Source organism: Salvelinus alpinus, chromosome 19, assembly GCF_045679555.1.
Source record: "Salvelinus alpinus chromosome 19, SLU_Salpinus.1, whole genome shotgun sequence".
Lineage (NCBI taxonomy): Eukaryota > Metazoa > Chordata > Actinopteri > Salmoniformes > Salmonidae > Salvelinus > Salvelinus alpinus.
The window spans coordinates 26,204,529-26,227,659 of NC_092104.1; the positions used below are offsets into that span (position 1 = coordinate 26,204,529).

A 23,131-nucleotide genomic window follows, 5' to 3' on the forward strand; every position below is an offset into this window, starting at 1 on the left:
ATGCAACCAACACTACGCCTATAGGAGGATTATGTTCAGAGTGTGACCAGTGCTAAGCTGCTCCTGGGGTGCTTAACCATTAGGCTAGTGCTGCAGATGGAGACGGGACAGCTGTTGAAGATGAGTGAGCGAGAGTGAGTGAGTGAGTGAGTGAGTGAGTGAGTGAGTGAGTGACTGAGTGAGTGAGTGAGTGAGTGAGTGAGTGAGAGAGAGAGAGAGAGAGAGAGAGAGAGAGAGAGAGAGAGAGAGAGAGAGAGAGAGAAATGCCATTTTCCTCCTCTAATTGCCATACATTCAAAATGAGTAAATCTCAGCAGAAAATAGAAAATAGCTCCACTTCATTAGTCAGAGCTGAAGACAGTGAAGGAGGGGACGTTTCTAAATGGCATACAGAGAGAGGGGAAGAAAGACAGAAAGATAGCACCTTTTGCTATACATCTCTTGTCAAAGCTGATGACAAAGTTATAATACTAAGGGTGCAGATGTTTAGACTAGTTCTCATGCAGAGCTTAACTAGAAAGACATACAAAGCCTCCTCCGCTGTTTGGGATCCCTCATGTCCTGCACACAGACAACAAAAGGGGAGAGACTACGCTGGTGTATCAGGTTAGCAAACACTCCCAGTGCCTCCTAGCACCCAATCCATCATTCTTGATTAGAGTGCTACCATGGAGAGCAAGAGGGAGAGAGAGAGCCATAAACACACATTCAGAGGGAGAGAGGAAAGGAAGGAGGGAAGAAGGGAGGGAGAGAGAGAGGGGAAGTTAATAAGGCAGAGGAGAGGAGAGAGGGAGCAGAGGGCAGGAAGTCATGTCAAGAAAACTAATGGAGACAAGCCCATGAGCTGTGGGGCTATTGTGGGCTGCCTCCCTGCTGCAAGACACACAGCTCTGTCTGCTCTCATCACTGACATACACACACACACACACACACACTTTGTGCTGACAGGGCCTGAGGAACTGGGCCAACACTCGGCAGCCCCAGAGTAGCCATGTTAGTCAGTTTCAAAACTGATATGAGCTGTAGCATTTCACTTTACTGCTCTACGTGCAGAGAATAATTGATTTGTTTTGATCACAGAGAAGGAGAAGGTGTGACGGCTGGGGGATTTGGAGCCAAGGGAGAAATTGGACTCTGGCGATGAAACCGGTCTAAACAACTGGAGGAGCTTCTGGCTCACTGTTACACACGGCAAGCTGAAATGGAACAAATCAAATACTTTACTATTATCTGATGATGATTTCACAGTACCTGTAGCATCTGCATGCTGTCTTAAATCTCTGGATGGGAAAGACAAAAACCAGACTGAGGTATCTCTCTCTCTCTCTCTCTCTCTCTCTCTCTCTCTCTCTCTCTCTCTCTCTCTCTCTCTCTCTCTCTCTCTCTCTCTCTCTCTCTCTCTCTCTCTCTCTCTCTCTCTCTCTCTCTCTCTCTCTCTCTCTCTCTCTCTCTCTCTCTCTCTCTCTCTCTCTCTCTCTCTCTCTCTCTCTCGTCGGAGTGCATGCTGGGAGTGAGTCGTCAAGCAGGAGTGATTGTGAGAGCGAATGTAATTTTCTTTTCACTCTATTGGGTTTGGTATGTATATATATATATATATTGATTAGTTTAGTTGTTTTAAGGGTATATTGTTTAACTATCATTAAGCACGTATAAGGGTGGTGGGATCGTTGAGGTTGTTTGTTTGTTTTTTCGCGAGGGCACAACCAGCGGGTGGGGCTGGTTGAAATGGCCACTCGCGGAAGTGTAGAGTTTGAAAAACTTAGTAGGAGAAATGGAGTAAAGATTCCAGCGTCGGCAGGGTGTTCAGTAGAAGAATGTAGCCTGGCTGTAGGTGCTATCATTGGGTATGATAGCATCAAATCAGCCTCAAGGATGAATAGCGCTGTAGTGATCTTCTTAGATTCTATTGAAAAGGTGAATAAAATAGTCGAGACGGGTGTTGTGTTGCGGGAGACACAGACGCAGGTATTTCCGCTTATGAATCCGGCGAAAAAAGTGATACTTTCTAACGTACCACCTTTTGTTAGAGATGAAGTGTTGGAACGAGAGTTATCTCGTCATGGTCAAATCGTATCTACAATAAAGAAAGTTCTTTTTGGATGCAAATCTCCGTTGCTGAAACATGTCGTGTCACATAGGAGACAAGTGCATATGATTTTAAAAAAGGACGTAGATGAACTGAATTTAGCGTTCAGTTTTAAGATTGATGGATTTGATTATGTATTTTACGCTTCGACTGAATCAATGAAATGCTTTGGATGTGGAAAAGAGGGGCATTTGGTGCGCAGTTGTCCCGAGAATGAGCGCGCTGAGACCGGTAGTGGGTATAGTGCTGGTGCAAATAACGCACCATCGCGAAGGGATGAAAATGCTAAGGGTGCAGGGGAAGGGAGAAGGTGGGCAGATGTGGTTGGAAAAGTAGGAGAAGAAGGCATTGTGGATAAGGTGGAAATTGTGGTAGATCAGAACAAAGAGGGAGGGGAAACAGGTGGTGAGATTGCGACTGCCGTCGCTGAGGTGGTGCTGGAAAATGAAATTGGAGGGCAAGAGGAGATTGAAATAACGGAAAAAGAAGCAGATGTTTTCAAAATACCTAGGAGTAAAAGGAAGAACGTAAGGGGGGGTGAAGGGTCTAGTTCTAAGAGAAAGGTAGAGAGTGATAAATCAGTTGGAGATGAACAAGTGGTAGAGATGGTGGAGTTTTCTTCTGGGGAGGATAGCGAGAGTGAGTCTTCTGACGCGTCACAACAATGTAGCGAGACAAATGGGATAGAAGGGAGATATGGAATTGAGAAGATACGTCAATTTCTGAAGTTGACAAAAGGGAAGAAATATATGCAGGATTACAATGTAACTGATTTTTTCCCTGAAAGTGAATTGTTTATTGAATCAGCAAAGTTTCTGATGTCAAAAATTACAGGAGGAGGGTTGAAAAGCCCTGAAATTGCTAGACTCAAGAAAGTGGTCACGAGAGTGATAAGTGATGTAAATTCGAAAGAAAATGAAAGAGTTCAGTTGCAGTTTTAACTCTGTAAAGAGATGTGGTGGCTGTATCATCATCTGTATATTTTTTTCATCCATGAGCAGTTTTAAGATTTCTTCTTTAAACGTAAATGGGGCAAGAGATGGTAAAAAAAGAGCCATGGTGTATGAGTTAATTAGGGGAAAGGGAAGTGACATAATTTTTCTACAAGAAACGCATAGTAATTTGGAAAATGAAGTCATGTGGCAACAGGAGTGGGGTGGGACAGTGGTGTGTAGTCATAAAAACTCAAAAAGTGGGGGTGTGGCTATCTTGTTCTCAAAAGGGTTTTTGCCTTTGTCTTATGAGATTGAGGAGATAGTTGAGGGGAGGTTATTAAAAGTTAGAGCAAGGTATGAAAACATCACTATGTGTCTGATAAATGTATATGCCCCAGTGGTGACAGTTGAGAGGGTATGTTTTTTAGAGACATTATCAAATACCATTGAGAAATGTAATAAAGAGGATTATTTATTTATTGCTGGGGATTTCAACTGCACAGTCAGCGATTTAGATAGAAATCACCAAGAACCTCATATAGCCTCAAGGACTTTTTTAAAACGCCTTATTGTAACACATGAATTGTGTGATATTTGGCGGAGTCAACATGGAGGAACAAGGCAGTACACCTGGGCGCATGTGAGAGAGAACATCATTTCTATGGCTAGGTTAGATAGGTTTTATTGTTTTGAGCATCAATCTCAGGTTTGTAAATCAAGTGTGATAACCCCAGTGGGATTTTCTGATCATTGTTTAATAACAGAGGTGGTGTTCATTAATGATGTAAAACCCAAAAGTGCATACTGGCATTTTAATACAACTTTATTGAGTGATGCTCATTTCAGGAAATGTTTCAGTTTTTTGTGGGAGAGGTGGAGGTCTCAAAAGGCCAGTTTTATATCACTTCAACAGTGGTGGGATATAGGGAAAATCCAGATTCAACAATTCTGTAATCAATACACGAGGAATGTCACCAAGGATATCACCAGATCAATGAAAGCCTTAGAGGTTGAAATAGTGGAACTCATGACGTTGGTTGAGACCACAGGAGATCGAGGCCATACTCAGGCCCTCAAGAGGAGAAAAGCTGCATTGGCAGACCTGCTGGGTATCAGAGCACAGGGGGCATTGGTGAGAAGTAAGTTTCAGGGAATATCTGAAATGGATGCCTCATCCAAGTTTTTCTTTGGTTTAGAGAAAAAGAATGGACAAAGAAAAATTATTCATTGTCTCAAATCAGCTGTTGGACAAGAGCTCACTAGCCCGAGTGAAATTAGAAAGAGGGCAGTAGAGTTCTATGCTGAGCTCTATAAGTGTGAGTACAAAGAGGATAAAACAGTGACACAACAGTTCTTTGATGGGCTCCCAAAGGTGGCTGCAGAAGCTCAGGTTGAGCTGGAGCAACCATTGTCTTTGCAGGAGTTATACACTGCATTAAAAGGCATGGAAAATGGAAGGGCACCAGGCATTGATGGGCTTCCCGTTGACTTTTTTAAGTCTTTTTGGGCTATGTTGGGAGAGGATTGGCTAGCAGTAGTTAATGATAGTTTAACCGGAGGGTTACTACCAATAAGCTGCAGAAGGGCTGTCCTCACCCTATTGCCCAAAAAGGGTGACCCTAGGGAGGTGAAGAACTGGAGGCCGGTGGCTTTATTGTGCACTGATTATAAGATATTGTCAAAGGCTTTGTCCAACAGGCTGAGGGAGGTGATGGGGCAAATCATACATACGGACCAGTCCTACTGTGTTCCTGGCAGGCAGATAGGGGATAACATTTCTCTGATTCGTGATTTTTTGGACGTCTCTAAGGCTATTGGGTTGGATGCTGGTCTAATTTCAATTGATCAGGAAAAGGCATTTGACCGAGTTGAACATAAATATTTATGGCACACGCTTGAGGCGTTTGGGTTCAGCTCGGGTTTTATTGCCATGATAAAGGTGATATATGGTGACATTGAAAGTGTATTGAAAGTTAACGGTGGTTTGAGTGCTCCTTTTAAAGTGTGTAGAGGTATTCGGCAGGGATGTTCTTTGTCAGGGATGTTGTATGCCATTGCTATAGAGCCACTACTAAATAGCATTAGAAGTCGCATTGAAGGGGTGTACCTTTCAGAGGATATTCCTCCTATTCGTCTCTCAGCCTATGCTGATGATGTAGTTGTGTTAGTGAAAAATCAAGCGGAGGTGGATAGTTTGAGTATAATGGTTGATCGTTTTAGGGGAATATCCTCTGCAAAGGTAAATTGGGAAAAGAGTTGTGCTTTACAGATTGGGAAATGGGCTGGAGGGATCATGGCTTTGCCAGGAGGGCTAGAATGGTGTAAGGGAGGTTTTAAGTATCTTGGAGTGTACCTAGGAGATGAGGGGACTATGGAAAAGAATTGGAGTGGGGTGGTTGAAATGGTGGAAGGGAGGATGAGGAGATGGCGTTGGTTATTATCTCGTATGTCATATAGGGGGCGCACTATTATAGTTAATAATGTGATTGCCTCTGCACTGTGGCATCGGTTGTCAGTTTTAGAACCACCATCTGGCCTTCTGGCTAAGATACAGGCAATTATTGTGGATTTTTTTTGGGATAAATATCATTGGGTTCCACAAAGTGTTTTGTATTTATCAAAAGAGGAGGGGGGACAAGGTCTTGTACATCTTGCTAGTAGAGCTGCTGCTTTCCGGTTTCAGTTTATTCAAAGGTTGCTTTATGGACCGGAAAATGTGGTGTGGAGAGGGGTGGCAGGTCTTGTATTACAGAGGGTTGGAGGATTAGGATTAAAGAAGGCTTTAGTTTTGGTTGATAGTAGACAGATTTCTAGGGAGGGAGTACCTCCGTTTTACAGAGGCCTTCTCAGAGTGTGGAGCATAATGAAGGTGTCCAGACGAAATTCAGCGGAGTCAGTGCATTGGCTGTTGGAGGAACCGCTGGTGTATGGGGCAAGACTGGATTGTACAACTGCAGCTGTTCCACATTTCTCCAAGATTCTGGTGAAGGGCAAAATAATCACCTTAAAACAGTTAATGGCCATGGCTGGGCCCGCCTTAATGGATGGAAGACGGGTGGCTGAACATTTGGGGATGAGGTCGGAAAGGATTGTCGGACAAATGTTGGGGAGCTGCAGGAAGGCTCTGTCAGCAGAAGAGTGGGGTATGCTTAGTAACCACAAGAAGAATATACAAGATGAAGACGTCTCATTTCCAAGACTAGGGATTACACCAAATATCTCAGAGTCAGAAAGAAAGGTGTTATTGATGGATTTGAGAGGGTTGGAGGAGGTGAGTTTGGATGAGGTGAATGGGAAGGACTTGTATAGGGGGTGTGTCAAGGTGTTGAACAAAGATAAATTGAAAAATAGAAAAGACACTCCATGGAGGGTAAAATTGGGCATTGATGATAAAGTAAAGCCAGAATGGAGAGCACTGTACAAGCCACCGTTACAAAAGGGTACTGGTGATATGCAATGGAGGGTTTTACATGGTATAATTGCAGTTAATGCTTTTATATCTGTTATTAACTCAGATGTTAGAGATGGATGTCCTTTTTGTAATATAAGAGAAACTATTTTTCACTGTTTTATGGAGTGTGAGAGGATAAAACCTCTATTGGAAATGCTGGAATGTTTGTTTAAAGCTGTAGGGGAGGTTTTCAATAACACTGTTTTTATTTTGGGGTTCAGATATAGTAAGCAACAGAAAAGAAAATGTCAAATGTTAAATTTTATTTTGGGACAAGCTAAGATGTCCATTTTTCTGAGTAGGAAACATAAGATAGAAACGGGATATGGGCAGGATGTAAGATGTGTTTTTAAAGGATTAGTGAAAGCAAGAATAAAAGTAGATTTTGAGTTCTTCTCAGCTGTAAAAGATCTCATATTGTTTGAGGAGAAGTGGGCATACGAAGGAGAGCTTTGTTTTGTAGAGGAGGGGAAATTATTTTTTGCTGAAGAAATAAGTTGAATGTAGATGGTATGTATATATTTATTTTTCGTTTAGGAATTACATTTGTTGATTCATTTCTGAAAAGACAGTGTGTCATTATTTGTGTTAACATTTGAGTATAAAATAAAGGTTTTATAAAAACTCAAACTCTCTCTCTCTCGTTGATTGTGTGTAAATGCTTGTGCTAAAAGTGTCTCAAGTGTATTTTAACAGCTTTAAAAGGGTTGAGGCTTCATCCTCTCTGAAGACCCTGACCCCTCTACCGCCGTTTCTGCCGCACCTGATCCAAGATTAGCCTGACGCTACAGTGGGCTTGTGCTGATAATACAGTTAACACACAGCACTATACTACAGCTGGTCTCCTGTAGGGCCTCCTGGGCTCTCCAGCACAACACTGCATCCACTTAGTCTATCACTCAGTCAACACACCCACTCCAAACCTTAGGCTGGCCATACCGCACATCTGGTTGAAGTCCTTTGTAAAGAAAACAAAAAGCATCTAACTATCTCAAGACCATTACATCTATTTGTAAGGCATGTGTGTCTGTGTAAAATAGTTGACCTATGTAGTGATAACTGGTGCTCAGTGCTCCCTAGGTGATGTAGAACTCTGTCTCTACTCTCCTACATTTCCACCCAAAGCAAACAGCACTGGTCTCTCAGTCCTGCTTGCTCCTCTCCACAGCAGCACTAGAATAACAGGCTCTCTAGTCGCTTCTCTGGGTGTCTGAATAGGGCATTAGAGTGAGAAGCCATTAGTGGGCCAGTCAGAGCCGACCGGGCCCAGAGCCGCAGCATGGGGAATACCAGCGGTAGCCAAAACCAACAGCCAAACAGCAGACCCCGTGTCTGAACGAATTACCGCTTGTCTCTCTTAACAAAACATGGAGAGAGATTAATAACGCTGGCAAGGCCATGCGGGAGTAAAATATGGGGTTTGATTTGTGCACAACTCTCCTTCTCAGTGGTGCATATCTCATTAGGTCATGTGTTGAGTTCAGGGCTAATTGCCGGGGTCTATCACTACTAACCCTACATGTGTGGTGCTCTTTGGAGCAGAGAAATCTGTAGTCTGTAGTCTCAGCCTGCAATATGGTAGCAGACAGAGAGGCTCTGTCTTAAAGTGAGCACTGACAGCAACACATACACTAACTTTATGCTGCCACATGATGGAGAGCTAGTGTACTGTACAAACACCAGAAGTGGACCACCCGACTCCTATGAAAATACTTCATATGCCATGGCTGATATTTCTGTTTGCTTGGACTCATGCTTCCCTAGCGTGGACTCTCATCTCACACAGCATCCTTCTGGCATGGCCCCTCCCTCAGCGTATGGAGTATGGATGTTTTCCTCCCTGTCATGGAATTTAAACCCTTTTAGGTCTGTCCTGTTCTTGGCTATGGATTTCTACTCTTTCTAAGCATGTGTGAACTGCTTCCCAAAACGTCAAATCCATTACAAGCATGTTAGTAATATCCATCTAGGCTGCCGACTGTCCTCTGCCAGTGATTGTACATTATCCAAGCATTATCCTGTTTGGCCACAATCACCTACTATCTGACTATGTTAATGAACGTTACAGCCTCATCTGCAAACAACATTGGCTCTGAATGAACAATGCAGACAGGCTAAAAGCACACAGCTGGGATCTTCTTCAAACACAACACAGCAGCCGAAAACACTCACACAACAACTGGAGCTAGGAAGAAAGGGTTGACACACACACACACACACACACACACACACACACACACACACACACACACACACACACACACACACACACACACACACACACACACACACACACACACACACACACACACACACACACACACACACACACACACACACTACATTCAAGGCTGACTAGCTTTAGAGATAAGACAACCATCATCCATTTCCCAACCAAAACAACGCAAGTACCTCTGCCTATGCTGCAGCTGATTGTCTTTCTCTTGGAGAAGGAGATTATTATACTGGGTTCAGATGAGTGGTGCCACAGCACTAGATCAGCCCCCTACTGAAACGGTCACAGAAAAAATGGAAGCTGCCGTGCTGTTGGTGGCTCATTTCCATGGAGATGAGAGTGTTCTGTCTATGTGACGGAGTGGTATTATGCCTCACAAGATGGCTGCAGGGGAGAGCAGATTATCTCCAAACGAGCCTTTCCATCATCAGGAACCCTCTGATCTCACAGCCTAGCCATGCCACAGTGAGATAGTTACACTCTTAGAAATATAGGTGCTTTCTAGAACCTAAAAGGGTTATTTTGCTGTCCTCAAAGGAGAACCCTATGATGAACCCTTTTTGGTTCCAGATATAACCATTTTGGTTCCAGGTAGAACTTTTAGTTCTACCTGGAACCAAAAATAGTTCTACCTGGAACCAAAAAGGGTTCTACAATGGGGACAGCCGAAGAACCCTTTTGGAACCCTTTTTTCTATGAGTGTAGAGAGGACTGGGGTTTCTAAAGAGGCTAGAGGCCTGGGGCAGTGGAAAACCATAGCTAAGTAGGATGGGCTGGGTTGTTTCTACTATCTCTATGTCCTGTCTATACTCTCAGCTGCTGGGGGAGGACAAAGGAGTTCATCCCCAATATTAGCCAGCCACTTACCATCATCTCTCTGCTCAAAGTGTGTGGCCAGCTGCCGCAGAGAAAACGTTAGCTAACAAACGTTATATTAAACAATATCTCACCCTCTTGTCTTGCAAACATGAGCACATCATTTATTAAATGGGCCTGCTTGGCGTTTCCTCATCGAGCGTGCCTTATTGCTTCAGTACCGTGGTGTGCTGCGGGCTCATCCGAGCGTGGTCGTGATGTGAAGTGATGTGTCCACAAATAGAAATGTCAGCCGAGGTGTAAGAAAGTGTCACCGCGAGGTCACAGCCGCAGCAATCTGCATCTGTTTTGCTGATTTGTTGCGCAGCGCTGCTGATGGCAGAAGTTTACACATGGGAGGTGAGGTTTACACATGGGAGGTGAAGTTTACACATGGGAGGTGAGGTTTACACATGGGAGGTGAAGTTTACACATGGGAGGTGAAGTTTACACATGGGAGGAGAAGTTTACACATGAGAGGTGAAGTTTACACATGGGAGGTGAAGTTTACACATGGGAGGTGAAGTTTACACATGGGAGGAGAAGTTTACACATGAGAGGTGAAGTTTACACATGGGAGGTAGAGTTTACACATGGGAGGTGTAGTTTACACATGGGAGGTGAAGTTTACACATGGGAGGTGAAGTTTACACATGAGAGGTGAAGTTTACACATGAGAGGTGAAGTTTACACATGGGAGGTGTAGTTTACACATGGGAGGTGTAGTTTACACATGGGAGGTGAAGTTTACACATGGGAGGAGAAGTTTACACATGGGAGGTGAAGTTTACACATGGGAGGTGTAGTTTACACATGGGAGGTGGAGTTTACACATAAGAGGTGACGTTTACACATGGGAGGTGAAGTTTACACATGGGAGGTGAAGTTTACACATGGGAGGTTGAGTTTACACATGGGAGATGAAGTTTACACATGGGAGGTGAAGTTTACACATGGGAGGTGGAGTTTACACATGGGAGGTGAAGTTTACACATGGGAGGTGTAAAGGTGATGAGAATCACACTCGGAAAATAAAGACGGAAGGGCCCGTGCTGCAGTTTATCATTTAACCCTGACCCCCGGACGGTGTCTTCGGCTGGCCGGGGGAATGGCTGATAGAGCCAAGTGGTCCTCAGATGGCCACTGAAACAACTCAACCTTTCTGAGTGGAGGAGGAGGAGGAGGCACTGTCTGCCTCTGCTGCTCAGGCTGCTCGGTGGTTAGGCACTAAACAGTTTTTATGCTTCAGAGGCTAGATAAAGAGTATGAGGATTCAATGTAGTAAACTTAATATTCACTATCCTATCACTCTGTATTGAAATAGGAAGCACAGCTGAGATGATAAATGAATAAAATAATATTGAACAATATGCTATGCAGCAGCATGACCAGACACAGCCCTCATAAACCACCTCCCAGAAAAGAGCTGTGACGGTCACAAGGGACTTCTTAGTAATTGCTCCATTAGATGTTTGCTCCCTTATTGTTCCCTTAGCTGTTTAGTGCCGTCTCTCCAGCAGCACTATAGCTGGATCCATACTCAGTCAATGAACCACTGAGACAGCTGCACAGAGAGAGGCCTAATCACAAAGCCTTCAACTACAATCCCACTCTCTGTCACAACAGCCCTGCACCACCCACTGGCACTGACATGGACGACAGCCAGTGATAAGGATGATGGACAGGTGTTGGGTTTCCTGAAAGCCTGGCGGTGCCCTTAAGGACAGGAAGACTGGCACTGCACTGGCATGACTGCATTGGATGCTACTATAACTGGGTTGTGATCGTTAGGGCACAAGTTAACAAAACATTTTAAAACGTAGCTCTTGTCTAGAGTTGTATTGTATTAATAAACTTTTTGCAAGGGCAAACGAAAACAAGTATTTCGTATTGGACAAGTTAAGATAGAGCCTCCTGGTTTCACTCTGTTTCGGACCATTTTTATCCGTTTCATGCCTACTGAACACGCTCCAGGTGAAATTGCTAAAATATCTGGTCTGGGCCAATGTTCAGACGCTAAGTCCCCACTCAACACAGTGCAACTTTACATTGTAGCTAAGTTAATATTTAATGAAGAGCGAGGTCTTGCACAGAGCAAGCAGTTGAACTAATAGTCCCTATGAAAGGGGCAACTAGCAAACCACTCAGGGATTGTGTGACATATCAGCATTGACAATACAAGGGAACTAATTGCCCTTCTAGAAAAGACTGAATTGACTGAATCAATTTCTGTCTTAGAAGAATGTAGTAAAATGTAGTAAAACACAGGACAAATGTAGTATGTTGTGGTCTGACATCATTTCCTGGACTGTAATATAAACCTAACAAATCCCTCCAGTTGATTTCCAGAGCAGAGGAGCGACCAGGAAGGTGCTGTGGCTTAGTCCCGTCGGCACACCCACCTCCCTACCGCTCTCTATAAATAGAACATGACAATGTCATTGTAATTTTAAATGCTATAAATATTGAAGAAGAAGAATTTATGGAATAAGGCCGTTTAACAGGGTGTGTTTTTCCACTAGTGCATTGGCAGAGCGATGGACAGCTGCATTGCAGGCTGGGAATTCTGTAATAGCTTTTTCTCTCCCTGAAGCCAGCTTCCTGCCTTAAATCAAAAAAGGCAATCTCTCTCAGTAATGGCTCAATTAATAATTAAACACGCGTCTTATCTCCACAGCGCTCCCTCTATTTATTTTCATCTCTCTGACAGGGACGACTGCACAAACACCATTAGTACTATCAATAAGAGGAGCATCAATAACACACGCTTTCTCCAAAAACATCACGCAGCTCATAAGCTCTTCTATGATCATGAACAATAATAACTGAGAGGATTAATAAAGAAACAAACTCAAACACGCTTTGTTTTTCCCACTGTTTGTTTTCCCCACTGTTTTCCCCCGGCTGGCGTTGAGAACACGACAGACAGCACAGGGAGGGAGAAACATATTAAGGGCTTGGGTATTCTGAAAGGATTTACTCCTGTTAAAAATGTAAATTGAATCAGGAAAACAAATGAGCTTTAGCACAGGCTTGACAATAACCACAGAGGTGGTCGTGTGGGGATAACAGTAATGGTGGAACCATAGAAATATAATAATTCTATTCTATGGGCAGAACATCCAGCAGCAGGATGGTTCTTCTGGAGTGACCCAGCTCCCCATGACACAGCACACATACATTACTGTCTGTCTGTCTGTCTGTGGCCTGTGTGCCAAATGCCCAGACAAGTGCTCTGTCAATTCAGGCCAACAGGCCCTGATAAAGAAAGCATTTCCAGTGAGCTGCGCTTCGCCAAACCAATCTGAGTAGGTACCACAGTGAGGTTTACCAGGCTTAGATTCCTCCCCAGTGACGGTTGCTTTTTATACAGCCCTCTAATCTGCCTGTGTAGGCTACAGAAAGCCCCTGCAGCCCTCCCTGTGTTCTCGCTACTACATGTCCTGTCAGCCCCCAGCCAAGCCAAGCTGAGCCCCTCCAGCTAGCTGAGCACTGCCCCCCTAGCCCAGCTCTGCCCAACCCAGTCCGGCACTCTCTCTCCCTCCCCACCCGCTCCACTCCTCCACTCAGACTCCACATCCTGCAAAGCTGATTAGCTGGTCAAAGGGTCAACCTCTATTCATTATTTAATGGTGAAAACCCACACTGTGCCTCCACAGCGCTGAGGTTAGCTATACATCACAATGACCTGGCCAGTGGAGAGCCGCCTGGTTCATTACAAACACACTCTCATTTGCTGGTTCCCCCTGCCCCTGACCCACACCACCTCTTCTCCTCTCCGCTCTCTCTATTTTCCTTTGTGTATGCAGGAGTTATAACTGACTCCATTCTATAATCCTGAAGGCTGTGTTTGTGGAGTATACCCAGCCAGCAGAGCTGAAGCCATAGCCCTGCTATTGACATGCAGCAAACAGCAGCCTTCAGGAACAAAGGGCACTCGGCACCTATTGAGGCAGGCAGAGCTGCAGTGCAGACAGGCCGCTTGATTAGCGATTCGACGCGGGGACCCTCGGCCGTGTAGCACATAATGAGAGCTTAGAGAGCTACCATGAGCTCTTAGGAGGAAGGGGGGGGGGGGGGGGGGGGGTGTGTATTCATCCTTCAGCCCTGCAAGGAATGGATTCTCATGGTACTGAGAATTCAGGATATGAAAAATACAAAAAATACTGAGAGCTATTCTGAATTCCACATTGTTTGTGTTATATGGTGTTTATATATTAAGACGTAAGGATAAACGAGGCCAAATCCTCCACAGGAGAAGCTAAAGGGTTTATCCATTTGTTTATTTGTTTACCCTCGCATCAATTAAGCAAAATACTCTCTGACATCCTTGATGAGTTCATCCCTACATCCAATTACAGTGGCGTACACCTCTGTGACTCTAGCAGTAGTAGCCTAAAACATGTCCCACCTTTAACCGTGGCCACAGTGAAAGTTAAATGGCGAGGCAATCGTGTGTGGTGGTGGCGGTGGCAATTGTGTTTTTTCCTTCTGCTCACACTCCTCCTTCCTTTGTTCCGCTCGCCTAATCCAGTATGTGTGGGCCGGTAAGTTTAATGGAAACAATTTATTAAGTCCAGCTTAAAATGCCATCTGCTGTTCATAAGCCTCCCAAAGCCGCTAAGCTTCTGGTTTCGCCTGGAGCTCGCTGTGTTCACGCTTACTGTAATGTGTTGTTTAAAATGAGCACAACAGGTCAAAATTAATCAGGATTACAAGGGCACAAATCCACTTCAGAAATGGGTTTTTACCAGTCTTTCTCCCCCACCTATCCCAAGATGCCCCAGGTTTACCTCAAGGACCAAAATAGGTTCGTCGAGCCACTCACCGGAAAACCCCGGGAGACACAACAGAGCCAAAATGGACTCCCAGGTACAGAGACAGCGAGTGAGAGAAAGTGAGAGAGTGAGAGAGAGAGAAAATGAGAGTGAGAGAGTGTGAGAGAGAGAGAGAGTGCTATCCTCTCAGACATTTCCTCTCACTAGGGTCTCGTGTTTCCAGTCTTTGGTAGGTAGGTGGTAAGTCACTCCTTTTCAAAAGGAGCTCTGCTTGAGTTTCATAAGAACCCACAAAGTATGTTTATCCTCTCTTGGTGGCAGGACCCATACGTGCTCAGCTGCTACATTTAGCTTTTTATTCGCCTTCCAAGAACTGAAAAAAGTCAACTCTGAACTGCAACCAGATCTCTTTCAAAAAATGCAACGTCCCAAAGCTACGCAGAAGACTTTAAGACTTCACACAGTTCCTCCTTGAACACACCAACCTAGAGGAAATCAATAATTCTCAGGAAGTTCACAACGAAGCTAAAGAGAAACAACTCTGATAGTTAGGTAATATCCGTCCTGTATACAGTGGAGGCTGCTGATTGGAGGGCGGCTCATAATAATGGCTGGAACGGAGCGAATGGAATCTAACACATGGAAACTATGTTTGATGTATTTGATACCATTCCACTCATTCAGCTCCAGCCATTACCAGGAGCCATCCTCCCCAATTAAGGTGCCACCAACCTGTGGTCCCGTACCATACTGGAGCTAGCTAGTAGCTACCGGAACCAGTTCTTACATAATCATTGGAAGTACTGCAGCCATGCACAAAGGTCAGACTCCAAAGAATAGGTTGCCTAGCGGTTAAGAGCGTTGGGCCAGTGACCAAAAGGTCGCTGGTTCAAATCCCTGAGCCAACAAGCTGAAAAATCTGCTGATGTGCCCTTGAGCAAGGCACATAGCCATAATTGCTCCTGTAAGTCGCTCTGGATAAGAGCCTCTGCTAAATTATGTAAATGTAGTTGAAGAATACTGTTTTCTACTGCATAGAGGCTGTGAAGGTAGTAATACAGAAAACAAGAAATACTCTCGCAAATTCTGAGTAAAAAACACATTTCTGAGTGTTACTCAAGACCACATCACATTTGCATTATTGTGGTTCACTGCCTTCAATGCGCTTAACTTTTTTTGTATATAATGTTTCTGCCATCGTTTTCTATGACCGAAAATATCTTCTGGGGATTTGGATGAGGATTTCTACTGCAATGAGTCGGCGGTGAAGGACATACTGCTCATCTCGGACCAGGCCCAAATCCCAGACACTTGAAAAGGTCAGAGGCAGTGTTTTAGAGGCTGGTGTTTGTGATAAACCGCCTGTACCCTACGTTCTATTGGTGAACGTGCAATCACTGGAGAATTAATTGGATGAGCTCCATTCGAGACTATCCTATCAACATGATCTGAAGAACTGTAATATCCTATGTTTCTCAGAGTCGTGGCTGAAGAAGGACATGGAAAATATAAATCGAGCAGATTTTCTATACATCGGCAGGATAGAACGGCAGAGTCAGGTAAACTCAAGGGAGGTGGTGTGCGTGTCTATTTGTTAACAACAGCTGGTGCGCAAACTCTTATATAAAGGAAGTCTTGAGGTTCTGCAGTGACCGTACGTACATATCCCAAATAGAAGCCATGGATTACAGGCAACATTTGCACTGAGCTAAAGGTGCCGCTTTCAAGGAGCAGGACACTAATTCGGAAGCTTATAAGAAATCCCGCTACACCCTCCGACGCACCATCAAACAGGCAAAGCGTCAATACAGGTGTCACGTTCTGACCATAGTTCTTTTGTATTTTCTTTGTTTTAGTGTGGTCAGGGCGTGAGTTGGGTGGGTTATCTATGTTTTGTGTTTCTATGTTGGGTTTGTCGTTTGGCCTGATATGGTTCTCAATCAGAGGCAGGTGTTTGTCATTGTCTCTGATTGGGAACCATATTTAGGTAGCCTGTTTTGTCTTTTGGTTTGTGGGTGTTTGTTTCCGTGTCAGTGTTTGTCGCCACACGATACTGTTTCGTTTGTTCACTTCGTTTATTGTTTTGTTCCAGTGTTCAGTTTTGTTTATAAAAAAAAAGACATGAACACTTACCACGCCGCACCTTGGTCCGATCCTTCTTCCACCACAGACGATCGTTACAGAAACACCCACCAAAAAAGGACCAAGCGGCGTGGTAACGGGCAGCAGCAGCAGCGGCAGCAGCGGGCGAAATCTGAAGAGGAATGGACATGGGAGGGCATTCTAAACGGCAAGGGATGTTACACATGGGAGGAGATCCTGGCTGGAAGGGATCGCCTGCCATGGGAACAGGTGGAGGCAGCCAGGAGAGTGGTGGCAGCAGCTAAAGGGAACCGGCGTTACGAGGGAACACGGCTGGCAAGGAAGCCCGAGAGGCAGCCCCAAAAATGTATTGGGGGGGGAACACAGGGTGTGGTGTTAAGCCAGGTAGGAGACCTGAGCCAACTCCCCGTGCTTACCGTGGAGAGAGAGGGCGTCGTACTGGTCAGGCACCGTGTTATGCGGTGGAGCGCACGGTGTTCCCAGTACGCGTGCTTAGCCCGGTGCGATACATCCCAGCTCCTCGTATCGGCCGGGCTAGAGTGGGCATCGAGCCAGGTGTCATGAAGCCGGCTCAGCGCATCTGGTCTCCAGTGCGTCTCCTCGGGCCGGTGTACATGGCACCAGCCTTACGCATGGTGTCCCCGGTTCGCCAGCACAGCCCAGTGCGGGCTATTCCACCTCGCCGCACTGGAATGGCTACGGGGAGCTTTCAACCAGGTAAGGTTGGGCAGGCTCGGGGCTCGAGACCTCCTGTGCGCCTTCACGGTCCGGTCTATCCGGTGCCACCTCCTCGCACCAGCCCAGTACCACCAGTGCCAACACCACGCACCAGGCTTCCTGTGCGTCTCCAGAGTCCAGTATGCCCTGTTCCTGCTCCCCGCACTCGCCCAGTGATGCGTGTCCGCAGTCCGGTACCACCAGTTCCGGCACCACGCACTAAGCCTACTGTGCGTCTCCAGGGTCCAGTATGCCCTGTTCCTGCTCCCCACACTCGCCCAGAGGTGCGTGTCCCCAGCCCGGTACCACCAGTTCCGGCACCATGCACCAGGCCTACTGTGCGCCTCAGCAGGCCAGAGCTGCCCGTCTGTCCAGCGCCGCCTGAGCTGCCCGTCTGTCCAGCGCCACCTGAGCTGCCCGTCTGTCCAGCGCCGCCTGAGCTGCCCGTCTGTCCAGCCCCGCCTGAGCTGTCCGTCTGTCCAGCGCCGCCTGAGCTGCCCGTCTGTCCAGCGCCGCCTGAGCTGCCCGTCTGTCCAGCCCCGCCTGAGCTGCCCGTCTGTCCAGCGCCGCCTGAGCTGCCCGTCTGTCCAGCGCCGCCTGAGCTGCCCGTCTGTCCAGCGCCGCCTGAGCCGCCCGTCTGTCCTGAGCCGTCAGAGCCGCCCGTCTGTCCTGAGCCGCCAGAGCCGCCCGCCAGTCAGGAGCCGCCAGAGCCGCCCGCCAGTCAGGAGCTGCCAGAGCCGCCCGCGAGTCAGGAGCTGCCAGAGCCGCCCGCCAGTCAAGAGCCGCCCGCCAGTCAGGAGCTGCCAGAGCCACCCTTCAGTCCGGAGCTGCCCCTCAGTCCGGAGCTGCCCTTCAGTCCTGAGCTACCTCTCAGTCCTGAGCTACCCCTCAGTCCTGAGCTACCTCTCAGTCATGAGCTACCTCTCAGTCATGAGCTACCCCTCAGTCATGAGCTACCCCTCAGTCCTGAGCTACCCCTCAGTCCGGAGCTGCCCCTCAGTCCAGAGGCGCCCCTCAGTCTGACCATAGTTCTTTTGTATTTTCTTTGTTTTAGTGTGGTCAGGGCGTGAGTTGGGTGGGTTATCTATGTTTTGTGTTTCTATGTTGGGTTTGTCGTTTGGCCTGATATGGTTCTCAATCAGAGGCAGGTATTTGTCATTGTCTCTGATTGGGAACCATATTTAGGTAGCCTGTTTTGTCTTTTGGTTTGTGGGTGTTTGTTTCCGTGTCAGTGTTTGTCGCCACACGGTACTGTTTTGTTTGTTCACTTCGTTTATTGTTTTGTTCCAGTGTTCAGTTTTGTTTATAAAAAAAAGACATGAACACTTACCACGCCGCACCTTGGTCCGATCCTTCTTCCACCACAGACGATCGTTACAACAGGACGAAGATCAAATCCTACTACACCAGCTCTGACGCTCATCGGATGAGGCAGGACTTGCAAACTATCACAGATAACAAAGGGAAACCCAGCCGAGCGCTACCCAGTGATGCAAGTCTACCAGACGAGCAAAATACATTCTATGCTTGCTTCCAGGCAAGCAATGCCGAACCATACATGAGAGCACCAGCTGTTCTGGATGACTGTGTGATCACGCTCTCCGTAGCCAATGTAAGACCTTTAAACAGGTTAACATTCACAAGGCCGCATAGCCAGAAGGATTACCTGGACCAGCTGGCCAGTGTCTTCACGGGCATTTTCAAACTCTCCCTGACCCATTCTGTAATACCTACATGTTTCATGCAGACCACCATTGTCCCAAAAACGCTAAGGTAAACTGTCTAAATGACTATTGCCCCATAGCACTCACATCTGTAGCCATGAAGTGCTTTGAAAAGCTGGTCATGGCTAACATCAACACCCTCATCCCAGACACCCTGGACCCACTCCCAACAGATCCACAGATGATGTCATCTCTATTGCACTCCACACTGCCCTATCCCATCTGGACAAAAGGAACACCTAGGTGAGAATGCTGTTCATTGACTACAGCTCAGCGCTCGACACCATAGTGCCCTGCAAGCTCATCATTAAGCTAAGGACACTGGGAGTGAACAACTCCCGGGACCGAATACAACGGTAGTAGGCCTGATCACCAAAGACGATGAGACAGCCTATACGGAGGAGGTCAGAGGACCTGACAGTGTGGTGCCAGGACAACAACCTCTCCCTCAACGTCAGCGAGACAAATGAGCTGATTGTGGACTACAGGAAATGGAGGGACGAGCACGCCCCCATTCACATCGGCGGGGCTGTAGTGGAGCGGGTTGAGTTCCTCTGTCTCCACATCACTAAGGGTCTATCATGGTCCAAACACACCAACGTGAAGAGGGCACAACACATATTCTTCTTCAGGAGGCTGAAAAGATTTGGCACGAGCCCTCAAATCCTCAAAAAGTTATACAGCTGCACCATTAAGAGCATCTTGACTGGCTGCATCACCGCTTGGTATGGCAACTGCTTGGCCTCCAACCATAGGGCGCTACTGAGGGTAGTGCGTACGACCCAGTACATCACTGTCAGAGGAATGTCCTCAAATTCTTCAAAGACCAGCCACCCTAGTCATAGACTGTTCTCTCTGATACCGCATGGCAAGCGGTACCGGAGCGCCAAGTCTGAACAGCTTCTACCCGCAAACCATAAGAGCGCTGAACAGCTAATGAAATGGCTACCCGGACTATTTGCATTGACCCACTTTTTCACTGGCTCTATGCACACTTATTGGACTCTACCCCCCCACACACACACACACTGACGCCACACAGACACACTTTCACACTCTTCACATACGCTGCTGCTTCTCTGTTTATCGTCTATCCTGACTGCCTAGTCACTTTGACCCCTACCTACATTTACATATTGCCTAAATTACCTCAACTACCTGGTACCGCTGCACATTGACTCAGTATCGGTACTCCTTGTATATAGCCTCGTTATTGTTATTTTATTGTGTTACTATTTACTTTTTCCCTTTTGCAAATTGTTCTTACTTTTTAACTCTGCATTGTTGGGAAAGGGTTTGTAAAGTAAGCATTTCACGGTAAAGTCTACACCTGTTGTGTTCGGCGCATGTGGCAAATTACATTTGATTTGATTACTATGTTGGACTGTCCAGTCTTCTAACAGTCCTAAACCATTCCATCTATTTGGTGATGCTACCTCTCCTCTAAGGACTAATACAAGGGAAGAAGTAAACATGCTCATTAGCACTCTCAGTGCTATACCAACTGTGTGTGTGTGTGTGTGTGTGTGTGTGTGTGTGTGTGTGTGTGTGTGTGTGTGTGTGTGTGTGTGTGTGTGTGTGTGTGTGTGTGTGTGTGTGTGTGTGTGTGTGTGTGTGTGTGTGTGTGTGTGTGTGTGTGTGTGTGTGTGTGTGTGTGTGTGTGTGTCTAAGTCTGTGTGTGTGTGTGTGTAAGTGCACCCAATCTCTGGGAGCCAATAGCTGTGCAGTCCCAATGATCAGAGGCTGAGTGGAGAGAGGGTGTAGATTGGTCTAGAGATAGACTGGTAATAGACTGGTAATGGGTCACATAGATATTCTGTATGGTGAACTAGAGGACAACAGTCCTCAGGCTGCTCTGCATTCTACACACAGGCCTGGCTAACCCATACACACACTTACACGCACTCACACACGCATGTATGAACCACACACACAGAATACCTAAAACTAGGATACGTTACAGTACAAAACAACAACGTGTAATGGTAGCAACTAACATGATAATAACTTCTCACTCATCACTTAATCAGATGATCCAGACAGAACCATCCCCCTGGCTTTTCCATTTCATCCTAATCCAGTGCCCTTCTTGTTGCCGGTGTCTGACCCCCTCACTCACTCACTCACTCACTCACTCACTCACTCACTCACTCACTCACTCACTCACTCACTCACTCACTCACTCACTCACTCACACACTCACACACTCACACACTCACACACAGTGGTGTTGATCCCAGCTGTGACAAACAAGCTCTGATGGGATTGCTCGGATCTGGCTGTAATTGTCCAGTCCTAATCTCTGGGCCAGCCTGATGTGCATGGGACATGGGATGGGACCCACTGACACAGCTAGGCCCTCTCCCGATTGGATGAGGGAAAGAGTCAACATGTGTGTGTGTGTGTGTGTGTGTGTGTGTGTGTGTGTGTGTGTGTGTGTGTGTGTGTGTGTGTGTGTGTGTGTGTGTGTGTGTGTGTGTGTGTGAGAGAAACAACACCTAGGCCTACAACAACAATCTTCAATGACAACAGTTGAGACACTCTAGGGTAAATAAATAGGCATAGACACGTAATGTATCCTGGTTGTTATAAAAATGATGAGCTCATCACTGTAATGTCTGGAGTGGTCCTTCTGAGTCTTTCTGTACTGTTTGTGTTCAGGCATAACACAGGCTGGGTCCTACTCTATCCAAGGCAAGCGGGCCTCTCTCGCTCCTCCAGAAAATTGCCCCATTTTACAGAAATAGCTGTCATGCTGCATCTGTTAATGGGTCTGGTTCCTGCCCTGGGGGGACATGACATGAGCTACATGCTGCTATCCTTCATCAGCCAGGGGACTGCCCTGACCTCTCTGGCCTCCTACCATCCCGTTCTTCACCCCCCACCTTCCCTCCACATGTCTCCCCATTCAGCCTGAGAAGAGGTGCAGCACTCCCCCCGCCTACCCTCCTCCCCCTCGCCCACTCCCTCCCAGAGGGCCTGTGCTTACCTTGACTGAGAAGCTCAGTGCCCTCCCCCCTCCTCTGTCCTGTCGGCCATTACTGCCAAGCCTGCTGTCAGAAGTCTTGTATAGCCTGGGGGAACGTTCCCATTTGTGGATTGGAAGCATGTGGCAAGGAGCCTGTAAACCCACTCTAATGAGCATGAATATTGGTGTGGGAAGGGGAGATACGTAGGCCTTTGGTTGGGTGTCCCAATACAGTTCCACATCCAGGCAAGAAAATATGCAAATATAGTTGTTCTGGTTTGTCCTCAATCAATTCAGAATCAGAAAACATAATTGGTATGTAATAAACTGTCTTGGTATTCATTGACATGTCATCTACAAGGATGATGGTGGACTACACAGGGGAGAATGGTTTGTTTTGCCCATCCAAATGTAGTGTGAATATAGTAACCAACATCTTACCTTCGGGTGTAGTGGGGGAGAAGAGTTTCTCGGATCCTACTTCAGATACCTGGAAGACAAGAGGAAGAAGAAACGTTAATAGTCTGGTAAGATGGATGACCTCTGTGGAAGACATTGGTAGTTTCCATACATGGGACACCTAGAGAACGTGACAAACTGCATTACACTCATGACACAATATAGGAAGGGTTTGGATCCTTCAAAAACATCAGTAAAAATGGTAATGTTTACAGACACACTCATTATATTGAATTGGATCCACCTAGGGGGCTAACAGACATATTTCCAATGATCTACTGTAACCTATGTATATGAACACATGTCTCAGGCCCAATACAGCTACTGTACTCTACATCACTCATGCATATCCGACTCAGTGACTCCTTGACTTGTGTTCAATCTATCTTGTTGAGAAGCAGCCCGTTCTCTGCACCTGACTGACTTCCTTTTTCTCACCACATCCCTCTCTCTGAGCAGAGCTGAGCTCTCTGTCCAGACAGAGACAAGGTAACATTAGGGGGCACTGTTGTGCCACCTGAAAGCCAGCCAGCCCAGTCACACTCACAGCACAGGAGGTTGTCAGAGAGGAGAGGACAGCAAAGGAAAGGAGAGGAGAGGAGAAAAGAAAGGAAAGGAGAAAGAAAAGAGAGGGGAACAAGGAGAAAGAGAGAGGTGAGAGAGAGGAGAGGAGAAAGAGAGGAGCGGAGAAAGAGAGGAGCGGAGAAAGAGAGGAGCGGAGAAAGAGCGGAGAAAGAGAGGAGAGGAGAAAGAGAGGAGCGGAGAAAGAGAGGAGCGGAGAAAGAGCGGAGAAAGAGACGAGAGGAGGAAGAGAGGAGC

General features: G+C 46.5%; 1 protein-coding gene across 7 annotated transcripts in view; it reads right to left on the reverse strand.

Moving 5' to 3' along the window:
- fbrsl1 (fibrosin-like 1) overlaps positions 1 to 23,131 on the reverse strand; it is a 476,892-nt gene that overhangs the window by 37,551 nt on the left and 416,210 nt on the right. For all 7 annotated transcript variants that reach the window (XM_071354122.1, XM_071354121.1, XM_071354120.1 and 4 more), the window contains one exon: positions 22,295 to 22,343. In XM_071354122.1, coding sequence (XP_071210223.1) covers positions 22,295 to 22,343 — 49 coding nt within the window. The remainder of the gene's footprint in view (positions 1 to 22,294; positions 22,344 to 23,131) is intronic.